Source organism: Stegodyphus dumicola, chromosome 4, assembly GCF_044657685.1.
Source record: "Stegodyphus dumicola isolate Sdum_Otavi_A_Nest chromosome 4, ASM4465768v1".
Lineage (NCBI taxonomy): Eukaryota > Metazoa > Arthropoda > Arachnida > Araneae > Eresidae > Stegodyphus > Stegodyphus dumicola.
Window position 1 is genome coordinate 241,967,091 of NC_140771.1, and position 21,040 is coordinate 241,988,130.

At 32.6% G+C, this 21,040-nt stretch overlaps 1 protein-coding gene across 1 annotated transcript in view; it reads left to right on the forward strand.

Moving 5' to 3' along the window:
• The window catches only part of LOC118193461 (transformation/transcription domain-associated protein-like), a 313,501-nt gene that overhangs the window by 286,338 nt on the left and 6,123 nt on the right, over nt 1-21,040 (forward strand). The window contains exons 63-66 of the mRNA XM_085816144.1: nt 1,466-1,690; nt 6,344-6,556; nt 8,667-8,802; nt 12,024-12,217. Coding sequence (XP_085672270.1) covers nt 1,466-1,690; nt 6,344-6,556; nt 8,667-8,802; nt 12,024-12,217 — 768 coding nt within the window. The remainder of the gene's footprint in view (nt 1-1,465; nt 1,691-6,343; nt 6,557-8,666; nt 8,803-12,023; nt 12,218-21,040) is intronic.

Here is a 21,040-nt window from a genome sequence, read left to right on the forward strand (position 1 = left end):
GCATTGGAGCCAAGAGGCAGTCTATTTAATCGGTGGGATTTTTTTTTTTTTTTTTTTTTTTTTTTTTTTTTTTTTCCCAGTCATGCAATTGTGATGAGCTTCTGCTTGGTGATTACTGCTTTAGATTTTGCTGTGTCACCAATTTTGTGATCTGCAATATTCTTCGTGTGTTAAGAGAATTTTCCTTATCTCTGTTATCCTATCCTTACTTTGTTTTACAAGCATTTATTTCTTTGAACAAAGTGTCAATTTTTTCCTCCTGTTCATCTGACATAATTGTTGAGAAGATCTCAATGCATCCATAGCATGCAACAGTATGCCATATTAAAGTTCCAGAGAACTTCTCCAATATTTTTCTTTAAATGGAATGTGCTCTTTCTTTATGTATTTTAAGCCCAGAAGGGAAGTTTTTTTTTTTTTAAATGGGCTATTGATCTTGAAACAGCATTTTGCATTGATTCACTATAAATGTTGGTTCACTTTTCAGACTGTTGCCACCAAATATTATCGCCCTGTATTATATTTAAAAAAAAATTAAATAATGCTGAATCTGTATGTACATATATATGTTCCTTGAAGTGTGAAACAACATGGTACCTGGGGCCATCAAATTTTGAATAGTGTAGTCCTCCACCCGAACATGTGAAGGAAGCCAAAATTTTGAATTTTATATAACATATTTTGTAAAACTTTAATGATTTTTTTATTGACAAATTCAATAATCTAAAAGCAAGCTGTAGCAGCACTGTACAGAATAAAACATTTTTATCTCTAGTGCACAAGACTGCCTATCGGAAATTCTAAAGAAATGTTGGTTTTAAATGCTTTGTGATTTTGCTATTGAATCAAATTTTATGTGGCTTAAGTGCCAGAAACATGATATTTAATATATAAAGTAGACACACAAAATGTTAATAATAAAAAGACAAAAAAAATTATAAAATTATCTTAGTAAGAGAACTGAACATTGATACGATGAACTGAGAAAAGACTAATATATGCCAGCACTTAACACTGCATTGGGAATTCTAAATGTATACTGCTATGCTACTTTTGAATATTTTGTAGTTTTGCTGCTGTTGAATTATATATGGCATAAGTGGGAAGAAAATGATGCTAAAAAGGATTAGTAGACGTGAGTGAAACAGCTGACTTGTATACTGCGAGCTCAGTTGAGAGTGTAAAAAAACCCTAACAAACCCTTTTGGGCTACCATTAAAATCTAAAACCTTTTTTTTTTTTTTTTTTTAGTAAGAAATTTTCCCTGCTGCAGTTAAATTATGCTAGAAATCCAAAAAGATATTTTACACAATCTTCAGCGAATCAGAAATTTTGACCTTTTTTTCTCATCTCTCTTAATGTAAATAGTATTAAAACAGCTGTATTTACTGTTTTAAAAATGTTGTTCATTATCTGTGTTATGGTATTTGAAAGTATATTTATATTAATTGCTGTATTCTTTTAGGTATACACTTATCTAATAATAGGAAATAATAGCCATTCTAATACAGAAAAGAGTGAAAAAGTCCTCCAGTTGTTTCAATTTTTAAATCTGTTTTTGAGTAAAGAACATGGAACAGCTAAGCGGTCGTTGAAATTTTTTATTCCTAGAACTGTTACATTTAAACCATATCTCACAGTTGTTAGTGATGATGAATCATCTCTGTCTTTGTTTGACATTTATAAGCAGGTATTTAAAATTAAACACTAGTTTTTTTTTTTTATTTGTTCTCTGTTTATTATCTTTAAATGTTAACTTGTATGCTTGCAAATGTTTGTAATTTCTGTAACTGCAACTTTGCATAATCTATCAGTGAATGATATACATGTCTATTACATGAGTATATGTTTATGTACAATATGTGAAAATTACAAAATCTTTTTATTTGATCTTTGGTACCTATATTTTCGTTTACGAAAATGTTATACTCCTTTTAGACGAAACACAAAAAATATATAAAAATATATATAACACTAGTAAAAAGTAAAACACAGGAAGGATAATTTCCATATGAACAAAATTGATTGAGATATTGAATTTCAAAATTTGCCATTTCTGACATCATTTTCAACTAGCATTGAGTGTTCAGTTAATAAATAAATTAAGATAACTTGAGGTTGATGTTTTCTTCCATAAATGCTATTAATTAATATTTTTTGGAGATTTACTAGTGTCTTTACATATAATTTTGTTACATTTGGTATGCTGAAAGAATTTTTGCAGAAGTAAGTACTCAATAAGAACTTAGTAAGTAGTAATAAGAAAGTGGTAATAAGAAACTTAATAAGTCACTTAATAAGCAGTAATAAAAAAGTGGTTAATAAGATTTCAAAGTGTAATGCTACATTATTCATTTATTCTATTCTAAAATGTTATTACTTTAGAATAATAATCTGGTAATTGTAAAAAATTCATCAAAATAAAAATATTTTTCATTTTTAATTAATACAAATAATATTACAAGTTGCATGTGGGCCAATAGTGAGACCTGCCAGTTTTTTGGATCATGAATTCCATAAAATTCTGTGAATAAGATGTCCTTTGGGGGGGGAACAATCAATATTTTCCACAGTTATTTACATAGAGATGCACTTCACTTAATCTCTTAGCAACAGAAAAACCATTTTTCTAAATAATATTTTATTTTTAGTTATGTAAAAATGCAAACATTTTGCTCCTCAGTTTGTAATTTCTAAAACATGGATCTTTACATCATTTGAACCATTTTTGTAATTGCAAGTATATGCTCAGCGGTTTCAAAAATAAAGTTGGGTAAGGACTTTTGTTGACACGGAGTATAATTCTTACTTACTGTTTTATAAGTAGGATATAAAGATATATTGTCTTTTTTTTTTTTTTTTTTTTTTTTTTTTTCCAGATCAAAAGCCAAGTCATTTGCATACTGCTGTTACAAAAACTCTGAACAAATATTTCATGAAACTTATTTTAAGAGTGCGAAATTTTGTTATGCTAATTTACGTTATTACCATAAACTAGCAATATAAAACACTGTGTGTGAATTTTTTATATAAGTGAAACAAATTTTATTAGGTAATGAATGATCATTATTTAAGCTATTTTAACATCAGAATTACCAAGATGGGTCACCCATGACCCAGACTTGCTTTGTTGTCCATATCATTTTTGCTTTTAAAAATTAAGAATTATGAATTTTTAACTTTTGCTATATATTAAAAATTATTCCTATAACTAAAATATGTTGAAATTTAACCACTTAATGACCGAATTTGTATTAAAAATTATGTCAAAAATCCCTGATTTTTTTAATACTCTACAGATGTCACTAGATGTAGCTTTTGTAAGGGGAGATCTTTTTTTTAAACAAGATATTTATTATGGTTCATGGCATTACGCAATTAAATCAGGCTTCAATGAAGCAGCCAAAAAAAAACATAATCTAGCAAAGTAATACAGAACTGTGGTCTAGGTAATAAGAGCTAAACTAAAAATCAAGTAAATACATTTTACGATCTATAAATGTTATTGACAGTATGGTACAGTCTGAAACATGGTGGAACACATAATGCCACATCACAGTCTGGACAACAATACCGCCATTATGGCTCAAGGGTAATCACTTCGAGTGGGTAATCACAAAAGCCACTTGGATCCCTCTCACAGCTAAGAAAACATGTGCATGGCAGAGTGTTTGATTGCCACGGGATATTATGGGCGATGGCATTAAATATCCATAAAATTTTCAGCACTCGAGTTAACTCATTTATAGGAAAATCTAAATAGCATCTGTTTCGAGATATCTCGGGCGTGGTCGTTAAGCAGTTAATGACTGTTTTACAATTTACAAGGCCTTTTGATTAGAATTACAATGGCAGATCATTTCTGACCCAAGGTAGATAAGATCCTTTGATTACTTCACTTACCTTTTATTCATTGTGGAGCAATGTTAGAAAATGTATTTTGCCCTGTGTGCCATGAGAAAGAGGAGTTCTGAAGAAGGGGAAAGGAGGAGCAGAAATGGGTTCAGTTGATTGGAATTGATATCTGCAATTAGGTAACATGTTTCAAATACCTTACAAAAAGCTGGAAGATGTATATCTTACTCAAGAAAGTAATTTTTCTGATGACAGTCCTGTAACTTCTTGAAGTTTCCTCATAAATGATACGATTCTGAACACAATAAAGCAAGATCTAAGCCTAACGGCAATGTACGAAGTATTTCTTTTGTTGAATTGTATGCTGTCATTGCAATGCTTTATACAAGGTATGGCTATTAATTTCCAGAACAGCTCTAATAACATCAGAACAGATGATGTGAGAAGGGTAATCTTTTAATATGTTTCGAAGTAATCACCACCTGCCATAATACACTTCTGTGCTTGGCTGTATAAGTTGTGGAAACAACTTTTAAAGTCCTCTTTTGGAAGGCTCTTCAATGTCGACGTCACATTCTTTTTGATGTCTTCAACATCCACAAAGCGTGTTCCTTTGATCATGGTTTCGAGTTTGCCAAATAAATAGAAGTCTGTGCGGGCAAAGTCAGGAGAATATGGTGGATGGTATAGCTCCACAACCTCATGTTTGGCCCAAAACCGTTTCACTGGCAACGCAATGTGGGGGCAGGCATTGTCATGCAACGTGACATCGACATTAAAGAGCCTTCCGAAAGAGGACTTTAAGAGTTGTTTCCACAACTTATACAGCCGAGCACAGAAGTGTATTACGGCAGATGGGGATTACTTCGAAACATATTAAAAGGTTACGTTTTTCACATAATCTGTTCTGGTGTTATTAGAGCAGTCCTGAAAATTAATAGCCACACCTTGTATTAAAAGGGGGCATTAGTATTAGCAAAAGGCTATGAAGTTATTAAATATTCATTTCTCATAAATTGGTTATCTAAAATGTGCTGTGTGTACCCTTTATTTAACTCACATAGCTATGAAATGGTTTAATGAAAATTAAATTTTCATGTAATGATGAATGAAATAATGAAATTTTCATATTCATCATATTTTCCATATGATGGCCAACTAACTTTTTTAATTTGGTAGAATATTTGGAGATAAGTCTGCGAGACGATTATTCATTGAATGGTAAGAAATTATCGTATGTACCTGCATATAAGTCAAAAATTTTAAGGGGGGGAATCAAACTTCAGAGTAAGGGATTAACCAATACACAGACCCTAAAATAGAGATTGACAGCAATGGCCGCGGATGATCAACATCGGTGAACTTGATTATTAAATATATCTTTCACACAGGAAAAATATACTCTTTAGTTAATGTAAACTTATCGAATATCTTGATCGTACACATTGCTTTTTTTACTTTTCCTGCTTTCCATAATGTCTGATTTATTGGAATCTACAAAAAGCATCTCTTTCAAGAGCCACACACTCCTTACAATGAGTTATGTAAAGCAAAAGAGAATGTCTTACACTGTGAAATGACAATTGAAGAAATAGAATTAAATTCTTTGAAAATTTTGTATATATATTTTTAAATTTTATCATGTGCTAAAATGGAAATAAACAAAAATTTGCTAAATCGTGAGTGAAAACTTATCAAGAACTTCGGCATGCCGTTTTATCAGCAGTGATGGCACTGCTGATGTGACAAGTTTGTTTTTCCTAAAATTTTTCTCAAAATTGTGGGGACGAGTTGATTTATACACAAGTATATATGATATTGTTTTTCTTTAAAACAGGAACTATGGGGACGAGTTGATTTATACACAAGTATATATGATATTGTTTTTCTTTAAAACAGGAACTATGTCAAAATGTCAGGCTAAATTTTCAGCCACTTCTTACAATATATAAACAGAATGAATGACACTGTAATTTCATTTAGATTGCTCTTCCTTTCAAACCATAACTCATTTTCCAGCATGCGTTAACATTTTAATGATGGAGCACTCCAACTGGTATCCTAAATAAAATATATACCATATACAGGGAACAGGAGTTGTTGTTTTGTGCGGAGGCGTTTTCATAAAGTAGGGGAAAAGATTAATCATTGTTTTGAATTTTTGTGGGTACTAACTTAAGTAAGAAAATGTTTAAATTCAGCATGTGCACATTTTTGCAACAGACCTTTTAGTGTTTATGCATCACGATGTCATTTTTGCACATAAAATGCCAGTTTATTTTCATCATGCATATAAGCTCTATTTTGAAGTCGTCAAAGAAGCAGTAACACTGCAGAATGAAAGAAATTTCTGAATAGCTTACTTTTAAACTTCTGTAGAATTATCTGTTTTATGATGATGTAAAATTTATTTTTTTAGTTATAAAGAACTATTCAAAATAGATTCTATGTTAAAAAAAATGCATAATATTTTTTATGTTTAATTTAGAACTGTATTGAAATGTCAAGGGAGTTTGATGCTTCAGTTACTTCCTATTTTGAGATGGTGTGTTCTAAGCCAATAAATCCATATAAAGACACAGAAGAAATGTTGAATATTTTCCAAAGCGTGCAAGAAAACTTAGTACCTGTAAATCTACTAAAAGAATGGATTCAAAATACCTATCCTGGTGCTTCAGACTACTTTGTATTTAGGAAACAGGTAATGTCTGATCTTTTTTTTAGGGGGGGCCATATGAGAAGTATCTGTTCAGTTATGACTGTGGCAATGTATTTAACTTGCATCTAATCCATTTATTTAGTTAATTATTAGTGTTAGTTGCTGCAAATTTCAGTTTATCATTTTCAGATAAACTGAAATACATATTTCAGATATTTTACTGCAGATTTTATTTATTTCAGTATAATGTTTATGATAAAATGTATATTTGTTGTTAAAATTTGTCATTAAAAATGAATATGTATGATATAAATATATATGAACTATTATTTAAAAAAATCTCATGTGAACACCACATGACTTCCTTGTAAGGCCTATTAAATTATGCACATTTTTTGCTCCATTTCATTTAAACTTATTTCCCCAAATTTCATTAGAGATGTATTTCTCATTCAATAAATTCAGTTCTCATTCTGAGCCAAGGAGAAAATGCATAAAAATCCAAAACATCTTCATTAAAAATTCTAAAATACAGAAAAACCTAAAACTCCAAATAGAGTTAAAAACCATTAAAAAATTTTTACAATTAATATTGAAGTTTAAATTAATTAAAATTAGGCAGAAAGACAAATCTTTCAGTGCACAAAACATTTGGCCCCACTTAGCAGAAAGATACTGAAATTGGTGCAGAAACTGATTTAATTCTTTAGGCTACTAAGTTTCAAGTGTAAACAAATGGTGGATGTGTTAGACTTAATGAAACTTTAAACAACTTTTAAATTGTTGATAATTCTACAACTATTGCATGCAAATTAACTGAAGGCATAAAAACCTTAGCCAGAACAATTCAATCATTTTTAAAGCAAGAAATGCACAATTTAGCAGCATATAAAAACTCTTAGCTCATTGAGCTAGGTAACAGAGTGAGTAAAATATAAATAAATATGTAAAGTGTAAAAAAATACGATGGCTTTGCTCTACACGAACCAGCAACCTTTATTGATTTTCTGCAATTTTGGATCTTCCCCTTAGACCAGTACCTTCTAGAATTTGCTAGCCTATTACGTAACCGCTACTATAAATAACGAATACATGCCATTTGCATCAGAAGCTCGCCTCTCCTCCTTGATTTATCTTTCCTTTGTTAGAAATAGTAATGAGGCATAAAGTTTAAATTCAGTCGTACTTGGTTTAAACTACTATTGAATATGTGATTTAGAGAATTTCATATGAAGTAAAGCATGATCTACAGTAAAAATTGAATTAAAGCTATGGAATAAAGATTCATCATTAGAAGCTAAATCATCTTGCCTTATCAATTGGGTTTTGTCTTACCGCTTGGGCAAAAACCATGCCTGAACTTTGATGCCAAGCTTCACCATGACTGCTGAAATATCACATATATGTATATGTATATATGCATGTTTTATATATGGTTTTGGTGTGGCCGATTGCAACCAAAAAAAGAGATGCTCATCTACGTGTTACTGCAGTCCTACATACAAAATTTCAACATTCTGGAGCTTCTCTTTTCTGAGTTATGCGAGATACATACATATGTACAGGCGTCATGAAAAAATCTTTACTGAATCCATTTTAAATCAATTTGACAATTTGTTTTTGGAAAAAGAGTGCTTTATTCTGTTTGTATATACAGATGTAATGCAAAAACATGGTTCAAATGGAATCGAGAGTTGTCAAAATGGGTATTTTCTTTGAAATACGATACCCCAAATTTTTCCCAATTACATTACTTCCTTTACTTCATACAAGGGAATAAAAAACAGAAGAAATTATTTATGTTTCTGTTCTTTAGAACATTCATATCATAGTTCTTTTGGTATGTATGTAACTTTCTTCTGAAATTTACTGTGTCTAAGGTGGAATTTCACCCAAGTTTAAAACTGGCATACAAATTATATTCACTTTCTAAAGCTTCCAAAGTGTAAAGTGCATGTATGTTTTACTAACCCTTCAAAAGAAAATTCTTTAGAATAAGCAGTTTCTGTTTTATGCTGTTTACACCATTCTCTGTAATTAAATCATAAATATTTAAGAGATAAATTAAATCTGTCTGTATGAAATTCATGAGACATGTTCTACAAAGATAAAAATAAATATTTTATTCCCATTATTTTCCCCCCTTATTTAGTTTGTGTTGTACTTCTCACTTGCCGCATTTGCAGAATATGCCTTTCATCTTACTCTGCAGAGTCCTGATATGATGTATATTCATAAGGATACAGGTGTAATAAGTAACATTTCTTTCAAGTTTGAAAGCTTAGAAGGTATGTGTATGAAAATAATTACTAGCTCTCTAGCACATATTAACTTTCATAATAGTAATTGATTATTTTTCACTAAGGCACTAAAGCTTTCTATTGTTTAAAATTGTAGATTAAAATATTGTGTCTTTTTTATGCATCTTTAATATTAAATGTAAATTAAATGTACATTGGTTTAGCTACTAGCATATAGCATGTAATTAACTTGCTGTTATATACACATTCTTTAGTGTGGTTGCCTCAGGATATGTTTTGTATTTGATATAAATCATATTCAAATAACAGTAAACCAACAAATTAAATGCATTTATTACATCAAATTATTATGTTAAATGCATTTGTTATATCAAAAATATGTATCTGAAATATAACATTTTTTATACTCTTGAGTATAATATTAATGAGTCGTATAACTTACAGTCCACAGTCTTAATGTATTAATTACAGTACTTATTGAGCTGTAAAATTGCTGGACATTGGTAATTTGACTGGGTTCAAATCTTGGTGAATGGGCTAGCTGCATAGGAGTTTTCATGGTTTTGCATGAGTAAAACGGATATAAGTCAGTTTCCGTTAGAAGCCCTCACCCTCATATGATATGCCATAACCCTTATAATCTAAATCCAAATAAGTTATGAATATTAAATGATTTTAATGTTAAGTTTTTTATGCTATTTCATACCCAATTATTTAATCAGTAGTATCATCAGCTTCATGTGAGTGTGTTAAATCTTGAAATAGTTATCATCAGATACTTTAATTCCATTAAAAACTATATGTAGAAAATACACTTCAGGCATTAAAAGCTTCATATTTTTATAATTTTCTTAAACTAAGTATACTTTTAAAAGAGGGGGTGACAATAGTTAAAAGTTATGTTCCTTGATAATATATCTGCATTGATAAAATTTTCAAAATGATTTTACAAAATATGCTTAATCTTAGAAATGAAATATTTTTAAACCTCATTAATAATTAATTTTTGAAAATATTTCTCTGTTATTAAAAGATTTTTACTGTTTATACTATTATTTTTTTCTGAACAGACTGTTTAATATGTTAAAACTTTAAAAATGTAGTATAATGTTCTTTAAAATGCAAAATTCATATAAAATTCAAGAATTTATGGTTATGTTTTAATAAATGCTTTTGAAAGTTTTGTTTCAAAATTCAGGTTTCAATATTTTGTTCTAAATCTGTTATGAAGGTTTCAGGTTTTGCCCTACAGATCAGCAACTTGAATCAGATTTTAATGCCCTATTTTAAATGAACTGTTTGTTTTAATAAGTAAAATTATTTTTTGATTACTCTTGGTTATTTTATTAATGTAATAAGCAACATTTCTTTCAAGTTTGAAAGCTTAGAAGGTATGTGTATGAAAATAAGTACTAGCTCTGTATGTTTTCCCCTCTGAAGCAACTTTTTTTAGGTGTGCTGTAAATAAAAAATTAATGTACACAAACTTAGTTTAATTTAATTTAGAAAATTGTATGTTGCATTTTTATCAAGGAAATAAGCTTAACAATTTTATACTTGTATTTCATGAGTTTTAGCAATATAAGTTGAAAGATAAAATGTTTATTTTCTTGTTTAAAACATAGCTGTGGGGCATTTAATGAAGGAATAGTTTTTTTTAATTATTATTATTATTATTATTATTATTTGTATACTTAAAACTTACTAGAACATGATGGAATTGCATTGTGAAAAAGTTTTTTGTATAGAGACAGTCAAAATTATCTGCAGCTGTAGTAGAAATAACAGAAATGAAATAGAAAGCATGAATGCTGATATTCCGAAAAGTCTTTTAAGAAGGTATTTAAGTGAAAACAAAAAACAAAGAAAATGTTTTTATGTTATAGGATTTTAAAAAAATTCCTGAAAGTAGCAATAGTTTGTCGATATTGCCAAAGGAAGTAATTAAAGCTGTTTGGTTCCAAATAAAGTAGTTAAAATTTGAAATGTTTCATTTGTTATTATAATGCATTTTTATTAAATATGAAACTAAGTGTGCAAGTTTGTATATGTGTTTATTTAAATAAACACAAGTTTGTACAGTCAAAAGTCGTTAATTCGGACACCCATAATCCGGAATGATCTATAATCCGGACCTCAAAGCTAAAAACTTTCTGTGCATGCGGCGCGTTGGCACATGCGCACAGACGTTTTACGCGTGCGCGTAAGACCTTGACTACTGCGCAAGTGCAGAATACGTTTTCGCCTTCGTGTTTAATGTATAACGGACAGTGTAAGCTAAAATTATCTAATTATCTATTTCAGTTAATGTTAATGATTGCATTGTTCCTTAATCTTCGAATTGGATCCCGCTTATTATTTTTTGCAGACTGTAAGAGCAATTTTATAAAAGTAAACTTGAACTTTCGATTATGTCAAATAGAATTTCCGATGCTGGAACTTCCAAAGGATCTACAAAACGAAAGTATGTTTCGATGTCCAACAAACAAAAAGTGGAATTGCTTCAAAAAATGGATAAAGACATGAAGAATGTGACAGAGAGGTTAGTGAAAACGAAAAAATTTCGATTGACAAGTTAGTCGGTATTCTCGGCACAGCAATTAACGGGACTTGAACAGCGGAACTTTGTAACTGAACAAGAAATTATGTCTGTTTATAGAATTAAAGAGAAAGTATTATCACATAAAACGAAGCAACTTAAACAACTTACATTGAAAGAAATGTTTAATAAATTAAACAAATAAATATTAAGCTTTTTTTTTTTTTTTTTTTTTTTTTTTTGTAAATTTTGATACCCTTTAGATCATAATTGTTCTTTATTTCATAAATTACGGTTTCATATTTTTAATTTTAGAATTTCTGCATGCCATATTACGAGATTTAAACTGATGATCTATAATACGGAAAAATCCATAATCCGGAATCGCCGAAGTCCCGACGAGTCCAGATTAACGACTTTTGACTGTATATGTGTTTTTTTAAATATCTGTTTATGACTAAACATTGGAAACTTCTTGAACCTTTTGCATGACAGTGTAAGTAATATAATATAGCATCCATAATAATAAAAATAAAATCTTAAAAAATTGTAAATTAAAATTGTAAAATCTTAAAAAATTTGTCATTTATTATGATTTTTTATTAAGAGTTTGTTTTATCATACATGTAATGAATATTTTATAAAAATTACTTAAACTGTTTTTAATTTTTATGATTTTAATATGTACTTAAAGTTTTTTTTTTTTTAGATAATGTACATACAGTTCGACCTGTGCCTTTTCGTTTGACACCAAACATTTCCCATTTTGTTACACCTCTTGGAATTAGAGGTGTTATGATTGCAGTGTTGTTAGCCACTGCTAATTGCTTCAAAAAGCACAGAAAGAGCATTCAAGAACTTTTTCAAGTTATTTTAAAGTATGAAGTAATCAATAGCGAAAAGGTAGGTGTAGGCAGTGTTATACAGCATTAATGTTACATGCAATTTTAAATGCATTTTATATTTTTTGCTATTCATTTATTGTGGCAATATGTAAGGTGTCTTCTCAAACTGCAAAAGAAGATATAGTTTGGATTCTGATTTTTTTTTTTTTTTTTTTTTTTTTTTTTTTTTTTTTTTTTCTCTATTCTTGATCAAAATTTATAATGAAACTGAGAAACATTTTTTGCCTTCACTGGCCAAAAGCCTGTGGCAACCATGACTTTTAGAGAAATCCATAAATCATTCATGAAGTCCTTGCAGTGTCAATATCTTCAGACTTGTGGAAGCATATAATGCTATGCTAGTGGTTGATTTTGTAAAACATGTGAACATTGGTTGTTCAATATGCATTCAACACCCAGTGAATAGACTGGCTGCATTAGAATGTTTTGTGAACCACCTAATTCTCGTCGCCTTCAAGCACAATTTATTTAGAATATGTTACTACCGGTATATTCATATTTTTAAAATACAATTAAAATGCATTTCATTTTGTTGGGTTTTAAAAAAAGTTTCCCGCCACCACAAATATCGTTTTAACAAACAGTTCACATTGGCATTTTTAATCATATTTTATCAAACGATTTTTGGCATTTGAAAGAAAGAGACTTGCTGTAGACTTGAGAATTTGCTGTGTTGCAAAATTCGTAAAAAAAAAAATAAATAAATAATAAAAATAAATAAATTAAAAAAAAAAAAAATATCATTAAGTACTATCAGGGTCAATGTTCCTTCTAACCTTCTTCGGGAACATACAAGGACCTGACTCGGAACAGAGAGATTACTAAAGCTATGTTCACTAATTGTGGTAAGTAGACAAGATACAGACGAAGGGTATACAAAACCCTTTATTTTTCTCTATATACAATAACTTCCGTACTTCGGAATACACTGACCCGCCACTGGGGGTCTAACGTAAAAGTATAAAAATAAAACTAAACTCTAATTTAACTTTAGAATAATACACGTGGAAGATTGGCCTTATAATAACAGGAAGCGTATGTAGCACAGAGACTGTGAACACTACAATACGTTTAAATTTATCAAGAGGATTAAAACCTCTGGCCTGGAAGGCAAACAGCAACTGCGTATCTTTTAAGGTAAGCGGCCTGCTTTGACTCAACTGCTTCCTCTCTCTCGCTTGGCAAAAGGCCACAACTTAAATACTTGGTGTTCGCCAGACAAACTTTGCATAAAAACCTTCACGCTTATAATTCTGGCCGGAAGTAGAAAATAAGAAGTGATAGTAAAGATTTAAAATAAAATAAACGTTAGTAAAACTTAAGATCCTTACATACTTCCCGCCAGAGTTAATTAGTTTGAAACTGAGGTCTAAAATGACCTTGTTGAAAACTTTTAGCTCTAGAATCTAACGCGAGGCCAATCTTTTACAAACACACTTCGCTAGAAACTAGAAATTTAAAAGAAAGAAATTTGTTACAATAGCAGCTCCCAGGATATACAACAATCTTTTTTCATCTGTACTGCATCTAAACAGGAGCTTTTATTCAATTCTGGTTCCTTCCAGACATCTGGAAGGAAAACTAGTTTAATGAAATGTTACACAATTAAATGGCAAGTAACATATACAATTATACTTCTCTTAACATTCTTATTTCATTCATGACTATTTTAATTATCTCTCCCCGTGCTCTCTGACATGTGTTGTAAAAGAACACCAAACACGAATGTGTTTCTGTCTACGTGTGCCACACTTCCTCCTACAATCAAAACACTAACGTGTTAAAATTCAACATAACGAGACCTCTTAACACACCCTAATTTCAACTCTAAACCCTGAGGTACTATTCTAAAAGTGGCTAACTCTAAAGTGTAGCGTCAGAGAGCCTAACTACATCATTCAACCTTTACCACATATTCGCCATGATTTAGTCTTTACAGTCACACGAATAACAAATTTTTAACATTACTTTCACTTTTACCATATCACGGTATTTCTTAACATTTAAAATAACAGTTCACATTGTATATAAGAACATATCAACATGCTGTTAATTTTACACATTTGAAAACATACATTAGTAGTACCTTGTTAACTTCTATTCTTTTCAAAGCAAGTGCCAATTCTTTATACATTGAAATAATACATTTCCAAAACGTCTTTCAGACTAAAACTTCTCTCTTGCTAGAATGTTTTAAAAAAAATTTATACAATAACTTTTTACAATATTTCTCCTCTGCTTGTGGTCTTGGCCGTTTGATGGCAGCTGGTCTTGGCGGAACCGGGAAACTTCTGTCGTGTTCCTGCTTGGACCTCGTTGTTGGCCGTTCAAATTTTCCTTGTACTTTTTCCTCCGCCGCTGATGCCCCTTCCACAGTTCGGCGACTTTTGCTGCGGAGAGTTCTGTCGGATGAGTAGATCTTCCGTTTTAAAGCCGGGTTATAGTTGCCGTCATTTCTCCTGGTTCTCTTCACATACGTCGTCCTTCTCCCTTCTTCATTCTGGGGGTGTTCGTGAACTCTCTTTTCTGGACAGTGGAACGGCTTCTTTTTCTTGTTACCTTCAATTTTTCCGCAGGGCAATTTTCTTTTGACTTGCTTCTGTCTCTTATAGGCTTGCCCTTGTACTTGTCGTTTTTCCACCTCTGGAGCTTGTACCTGCGGTGTCTGCCGTGCCGGATCCTGCAAAAGATCTGAAAAGATTTGCATTTTATTACGATCGAAGTAGGGCTTGATTTCATCAATGTTTGCGGAACAGGTTTCACCATTTCTGGCTTTTAACACTACAACAGCGTGAGTTATTTTTTCTATAACATATGGTCCTTCAAATCGTGGAAAAAAATTTGGCAGTTTTATCTTCTGGTGCTGAAGAAAGTGAATGTTTAATTTTTAAAACTTCATCCCCTACTTTATAAGTTACTCCCCGTCGTTTCAAATCATAATATAGCTTCTGTTTTCTTTGTGCTACTTCCGTATTCTTTTTTGCTTCTTTTATTAGTTTTTCTATATCACCCATTTTAAATTCTGGGGCTCTTTGTTGCACATAAAATAATTTATCTAACGGTGTTATAATCTTTCTGCCTAGAAATAACTCAGCAGGAGTTTTGCCCGTTGTATCATGTTTTGCGGTCCTAAGGGCGAAAGCAAATTCATTGAGATAGTTATCCCAGCTTTTATGAAAATTTTTAACATAACTACGGATAATTTTCACTATATTTCTATTGACCCGTTCCGCTATATTTGATTGCGGCCGATACGGGACCATTTTTAAATGACGTATGCCCAGTTTTTGGCACGTCTTCAAATATATTACTTACAGATTGAGGACCATTATCCGATATAACTTTTAGGGGCGCCCCGTATTTTAAAATATATTTATTTAAAATAGAATCAGTAACTAATTTCGCGGAGGGTCGTTTTAAGGGAACAATTTCGGTCCATTTACTAAAATGATCAACCATAACAAGGAGATAGCGACTTTTAACTGACTTTTTGGGAAAGGGCCCAATAAATCGATGCCAATTATTTCATTTGGAAATTCGGATTTAATATTATTTAGAATCCCGGCCGGTCGGAAATTAATATAATTAACTGCTTGACATGTTGGACAGGACTGGACATACGCCCTTGTTAACTTTTGCAGTTCAGGAAAGTAGACTGCCTCGCGTACGCGTTGGATAGTTTTTCGAATACCAGCATGAGAAGCTAAAGGGCTGTCATGGAGCTCCTGCAGGATATTTAATCTAAGACTAGCTGGGATAACAGGTCGAAATTCGTTGTTGGAATTCTTAGTTTTTGTATAAAATAATAGACCATCTATTAGTTCGTAATGGGCCGCCCTATTTCTTATCGCCACAATATCTTGGTGGCTAAAATTTTCAGGATCCTTCAAATACTCATAAATGCTTCCAAACTCAGGATCCTTACCCAGTTCGGTTATTACAGTTTCTCGGGAATTTATTGTACATGCTGTAAGCATTGCCATCTTTACGGTATTGCCTTCTTCGTCTATTTTAATCCTTGATAGCGCATCTGCTACGATATTTTCCTTTGCAGGGGTATGCTTAATTACCAGATTATATTCTTGCAGCTTGAGTCCCCATCTTATTAACTTTGGGGATAAATTTTTCCCTGAGTACAATCTAGTTACCGCCACATGATCAGAGTATACTGTTATCGGCGCCTTTCCAAAATAGACTCGGAACTTTTGCACTGCTAACAGAACTGCAAGTGCCTCTCTCGCGGAATAGTTTCTTTGGTCGCGGAATAGTTTCTTTGTGTTTGATTTAAAGTTCGGCTAAAAAATGCCACGGGCTGCTGATTTTGCGAAAGTACCGCTCCTACCGCATAATCCGAAGCATCCGCTGAAATTTCTAAATTCTCATCCTTTTCAGGAAATTTCAACACAGGGGCTTGCGTTTAATGCTTGTTTTAATTTTTCGAAAGCACTATTGGCTTCGGTCGTCCACGAGAATCTTGCCTTTTTCCTTTTTAATTTTAACAATGGCTCAGCGATAGCTGCAAAATCTTTTATAAAGGACCTATAATATGAACAAAGTCCTAGAAAAGAAGAGAGCTTCTTTGCCGTGTTTGGAGTCAGATACTTTTGTACAGCGATTATTTTTGATTCATCTGTCTCGATCCCTTTTTGAGATATTTTGTAACCTAAATATTTTAATTCAGGGGCTGCAAATTTGCACTTTTCGACATTAACTTTTAGACCGGCCTCATTTAATAAAGAAAACACCTGTCTTAAATCCTGTACATGTTGGTCGAGATTATCACTAGTAATAATGATATCGTCTAAATAGATAAATGTGGACTTTCCAAGAACAGATCTTAACACAATGTCCATGCATCGCTGAAATGTTGCTGGGGCCCCTGAAAGGCCAAACGGCATATACCGGATATTTCGTTATGGAATTTAATTTACGGTAATCAATAGCGAATCTCCACCTTTTTGGATGCTCCAAAGGATAGTCATTATTTTTCTTACATAAAACCACCGGGCTAGCATAACTACTTGAGATGGGCGTTATGATCTTTTTACGTAGCATATCGGTAATATGCCATTCTATAATTTTTTCCTTATTCTTATCATACCGGTATGGTTTTTGGCGAGCTGGCATTGCATCTTGGGTGTCAATACTATGGTTAGTAACCTGAGTAAATCCTGGAATATCACTAAATAACGAAGCAAATTCACTTACCACTTGTCGGATTCTATCTTGCTCGTCATTAGGCAGGTGGTCAAGTTTTAACATCGGCGGTTCAGCATTTTCAGTACGAACTGGTTTCATTGTCAGCTTAAGGGACGCTTCATTAAAATCCAGCGTAGCTTGGGCTTCTGAAAGAAAATATATTCCTAAAATTAAATGTGCTTGCAGATTCTTTACTATAAAAAACATCACCTTTACTTGTTCGTCCTTGATACGGATATACAAAGGTACTTTACCTACGCACTTACATTTTTCTCCTTGCGCCGCTAACACTGTCGTATTATCCGCATTATATATGCGAATACTTCCTAAAAAACTCTTCTGCCACACAGGAACACTGCGCGCCGGTATCCAGGAGTGCGGTGGCTGGGATATTATTCACCAAGACTTCAATCTTCGGAAGAGTCAAATTTTTCACCATTACTGTATTTAACTTGTAGGAAGAGGGGTTTTCGTGGCCTTCGGATTTCCGCACCCTCTCGTCAGCAGAAATCCGTTTTAGTTTAAATTATTTTTCCTTTCCGTGCTTTCCTTCTTTTTCCCCTGGCCTTGAGACTTTTTTCCTGGGTTGCTATTGAACTGTCGACGTTCGCCGGCTGTTTTTGAATGCTCGGGTTTCCTTGCCCACTGATTCGCTTTTTCTCCGTAGCTGTATGCTTGAGTTTGCTGTAGTCTTGGCGTACCAAATTGGTTTTGCTGTTGATATTGGCGTCTTTTTTCGACGTCCGCCGTTCTTCTACTTTCAAACTGGATTGCTAGCTCAAATAACTTTTCCAGTGCAGTCGGATTTTGTGAATTCAATAAAGTCTTGCACTTGGGGCAGTAACCTCGGCAAAATCACTTGAATTATTTCAGGATCCGGACGGTTTCCATACAAGAGCTTGAAAACGTGAATTTTTCTTAAAATAAAGCTCGAGAGGTTTTCGATTCTTTGTTGATATATACTGAAAAGTTCCGTTTCTAATTTCGCACGATCCCTTACAACAGGGAAGGCTTTTAGTAGGGCAGTCTTGAAATTTTTGTAAGTATAGGTGGGACTTCCTGCTTGACCCAAGAGACTTCTGCCTATACATTTGAACCAGTTAAGCGCTTGGCCCCTCAAAGCGCTGGTAGCTAAGGTAACTTTTTGAAACTCGTGCACGGGGTAGAGCATGAAGTGGTCATCCAATTTTTCCAAAAAACTGGTTACCGGTGAGTTTCCGTTAAATGTTGCTTCTGGTTTCATCGAAGCGTGCATGGTCTGGACGATGTACCCAAATCCTTCCAGGGCGGCAGCTGGCATTTCTGGATTCTGAGCCGTTTCTGCAGGCAGCACAGGTTCTTCTTGAAACTCGGCCATGGTTATTCTTCTTCGTTGGGCGCCATTATCAGGTTCAATGTTCCTTCTAACCTTCTTCGGGAACATACAAGGACCTGACTCGGAACAGAGAGCTTACTAAAGCTATGTTCACTAATTGTGGTAAGTAGACAAGATACAGACGAAGGGTATACAAAACCCTTTATTTTTCTCTATATACAATAACTTCCGTACTTCGGAATACACTGACCCGCCACTGGCGGTCTAACGTAAAAGTATAAAAATAAAACTAAACTCTAATTTAACTTTAGAATAATACACGTGGAAGATTGGCCTTATAATAACAGGAAGCGTATGTAGCACAGAGACTGTGAACACTACAATACGTTTAAATTTATCAAGAGGATTAAAACCTCTGGCCTGGAAGGCAAACAGCAACTGCGTATCTTTTAAGGTAAGCGGCCTGCTTTGACTCAACTGTTTCCTCTCTCTCGCTTGGCAAAAGGCCACAACTTAAATACTTGGCGTTCGCCAGACAAACTTTGCATAAAAACCTTCACGCTTATAATTCTGGCCGGAAGTAGAAAATAAGAAGTGATAGTAAAGATTTAAAATAAAATAAACGTAAAACTTAAGATCCTTACAGTACAAGGTGTTTGAAATGAAACTATCATACTACAACCTTAGAACTGTCATTTACTTCTAGTTCTATTGCTAAATGTCAGTTACAAAATGTCACCAAATCATGTGTACAGCTTTAGGTACTAATGCTGTGTCATATGATACTGTGAATATATGGTACGGAAAGTTAGAAAACAAGGACTATGACATTCAAGAGACAGAGCACTCTAGCCAACCTACGGATGTTGATAAGGCTCACCTGGGAGAACTTGTGGAAAAAAACAGTAAGCAACCATTCAAGAGGTTGTTAAGGAGTTAGATGTTAGTGCCATGTCCATTAGTCACATTATGTATCTTATAAACTTGACGTACAAGTTCAGCCGCTGGTGCCGCTAGAGCTGACTCAAGCAGATAAGAACAGAAATGTTTGGGCCTGCACTAATTTGTTCAAATATCAGTGCAAGGACAAAATTCTGGACTGGATCACCACTTGTAATGAAAAGTGGATTTACTTCAATGACAGAGGCTGAAAAAGAGCTTGGTCTGTGCTCGCTGGCAGCATCGCAAAGTGCAATTTGACTAACAAAAAGATCATGCTTTGTATCTAGTGGAATTGCCATGGTATTATCCACAAAAGTATCTGGACAAATTGGTAAAATCCTTAACAGTGCATTGTACAGCCAGATGCTAGTTCATGTTAACGTTGCTGTCAAGGAAAAACGTCGAACTGAGTTCCGGCCCAAAAGGGTCATGTTCCTTTAAGATAATGCAAAACCACATGTGTCTGCGTTCACTGGCTGGATTTGTACAGACTCGAATGGAATCTTTTGCAGCATCCACCATATAGTTCCAATATGAAGAAAAATGGCAACAGCAAAAGAAATGGAGACTTAGTATTTTTTTGGAATGTGGTGTTGGACTGTGTTTCTTGCCTTGTTTTAAGATATATCACACTAAATCAGATCCTTGAGGGAAGAAAAAAGAACTAAATAAATATAATTGTATTTTTATACAATGATGTTTGTTTAGCCCTTTGTTTATATAAGATTAACTAGTGTTTGTTTTATTTATATAAAAATAGTTTTGAATTAACATGCATGAAAGCGAGGGTATTGGGGGACACTTTACCCAAGTATCATGTAATTTTTAATCCAATAACTTAATGGAACTACAGTTAGCCTTAACTAAATGTGCCAGTTTGGCATCATCATTCTTACTTGAGTAAAAGACAAAACACTTTCACATTTATTAGTTATGTTCATTGAACGGGGGGATTGGTTTGTTCCCCTTGAAAAGTTAACTAATTTCCGATCAATGATGATAATTGCTTGGTTTATTAATTTTCTTTTTCAAAATTTGAATTTCTATTTTCATGATTTAAATTTTAGTACCTTTAAAAAAATTTTCAGAATTTTTTTTTGTGATTTCAATTCAAGTCCCTTTAAAAAAATTTCAGAATTAAATTTCATACTTCTGGGTTACCTCATTTTGATACGTACTACTAAATTTATATTAGGAGATAATATAATTAATATTTCTTTAGTAAATAAATTACATTATTTATATACAATCGTAAATGCAACTTCTCTATTAAGTGCTTATGTAGGAAGAAAAGAAAACATCCGTGGAAAATGTTATTATTTTATTTATAGTATGAAAGTTATTCTAAAAAGTATTTAAAATGTT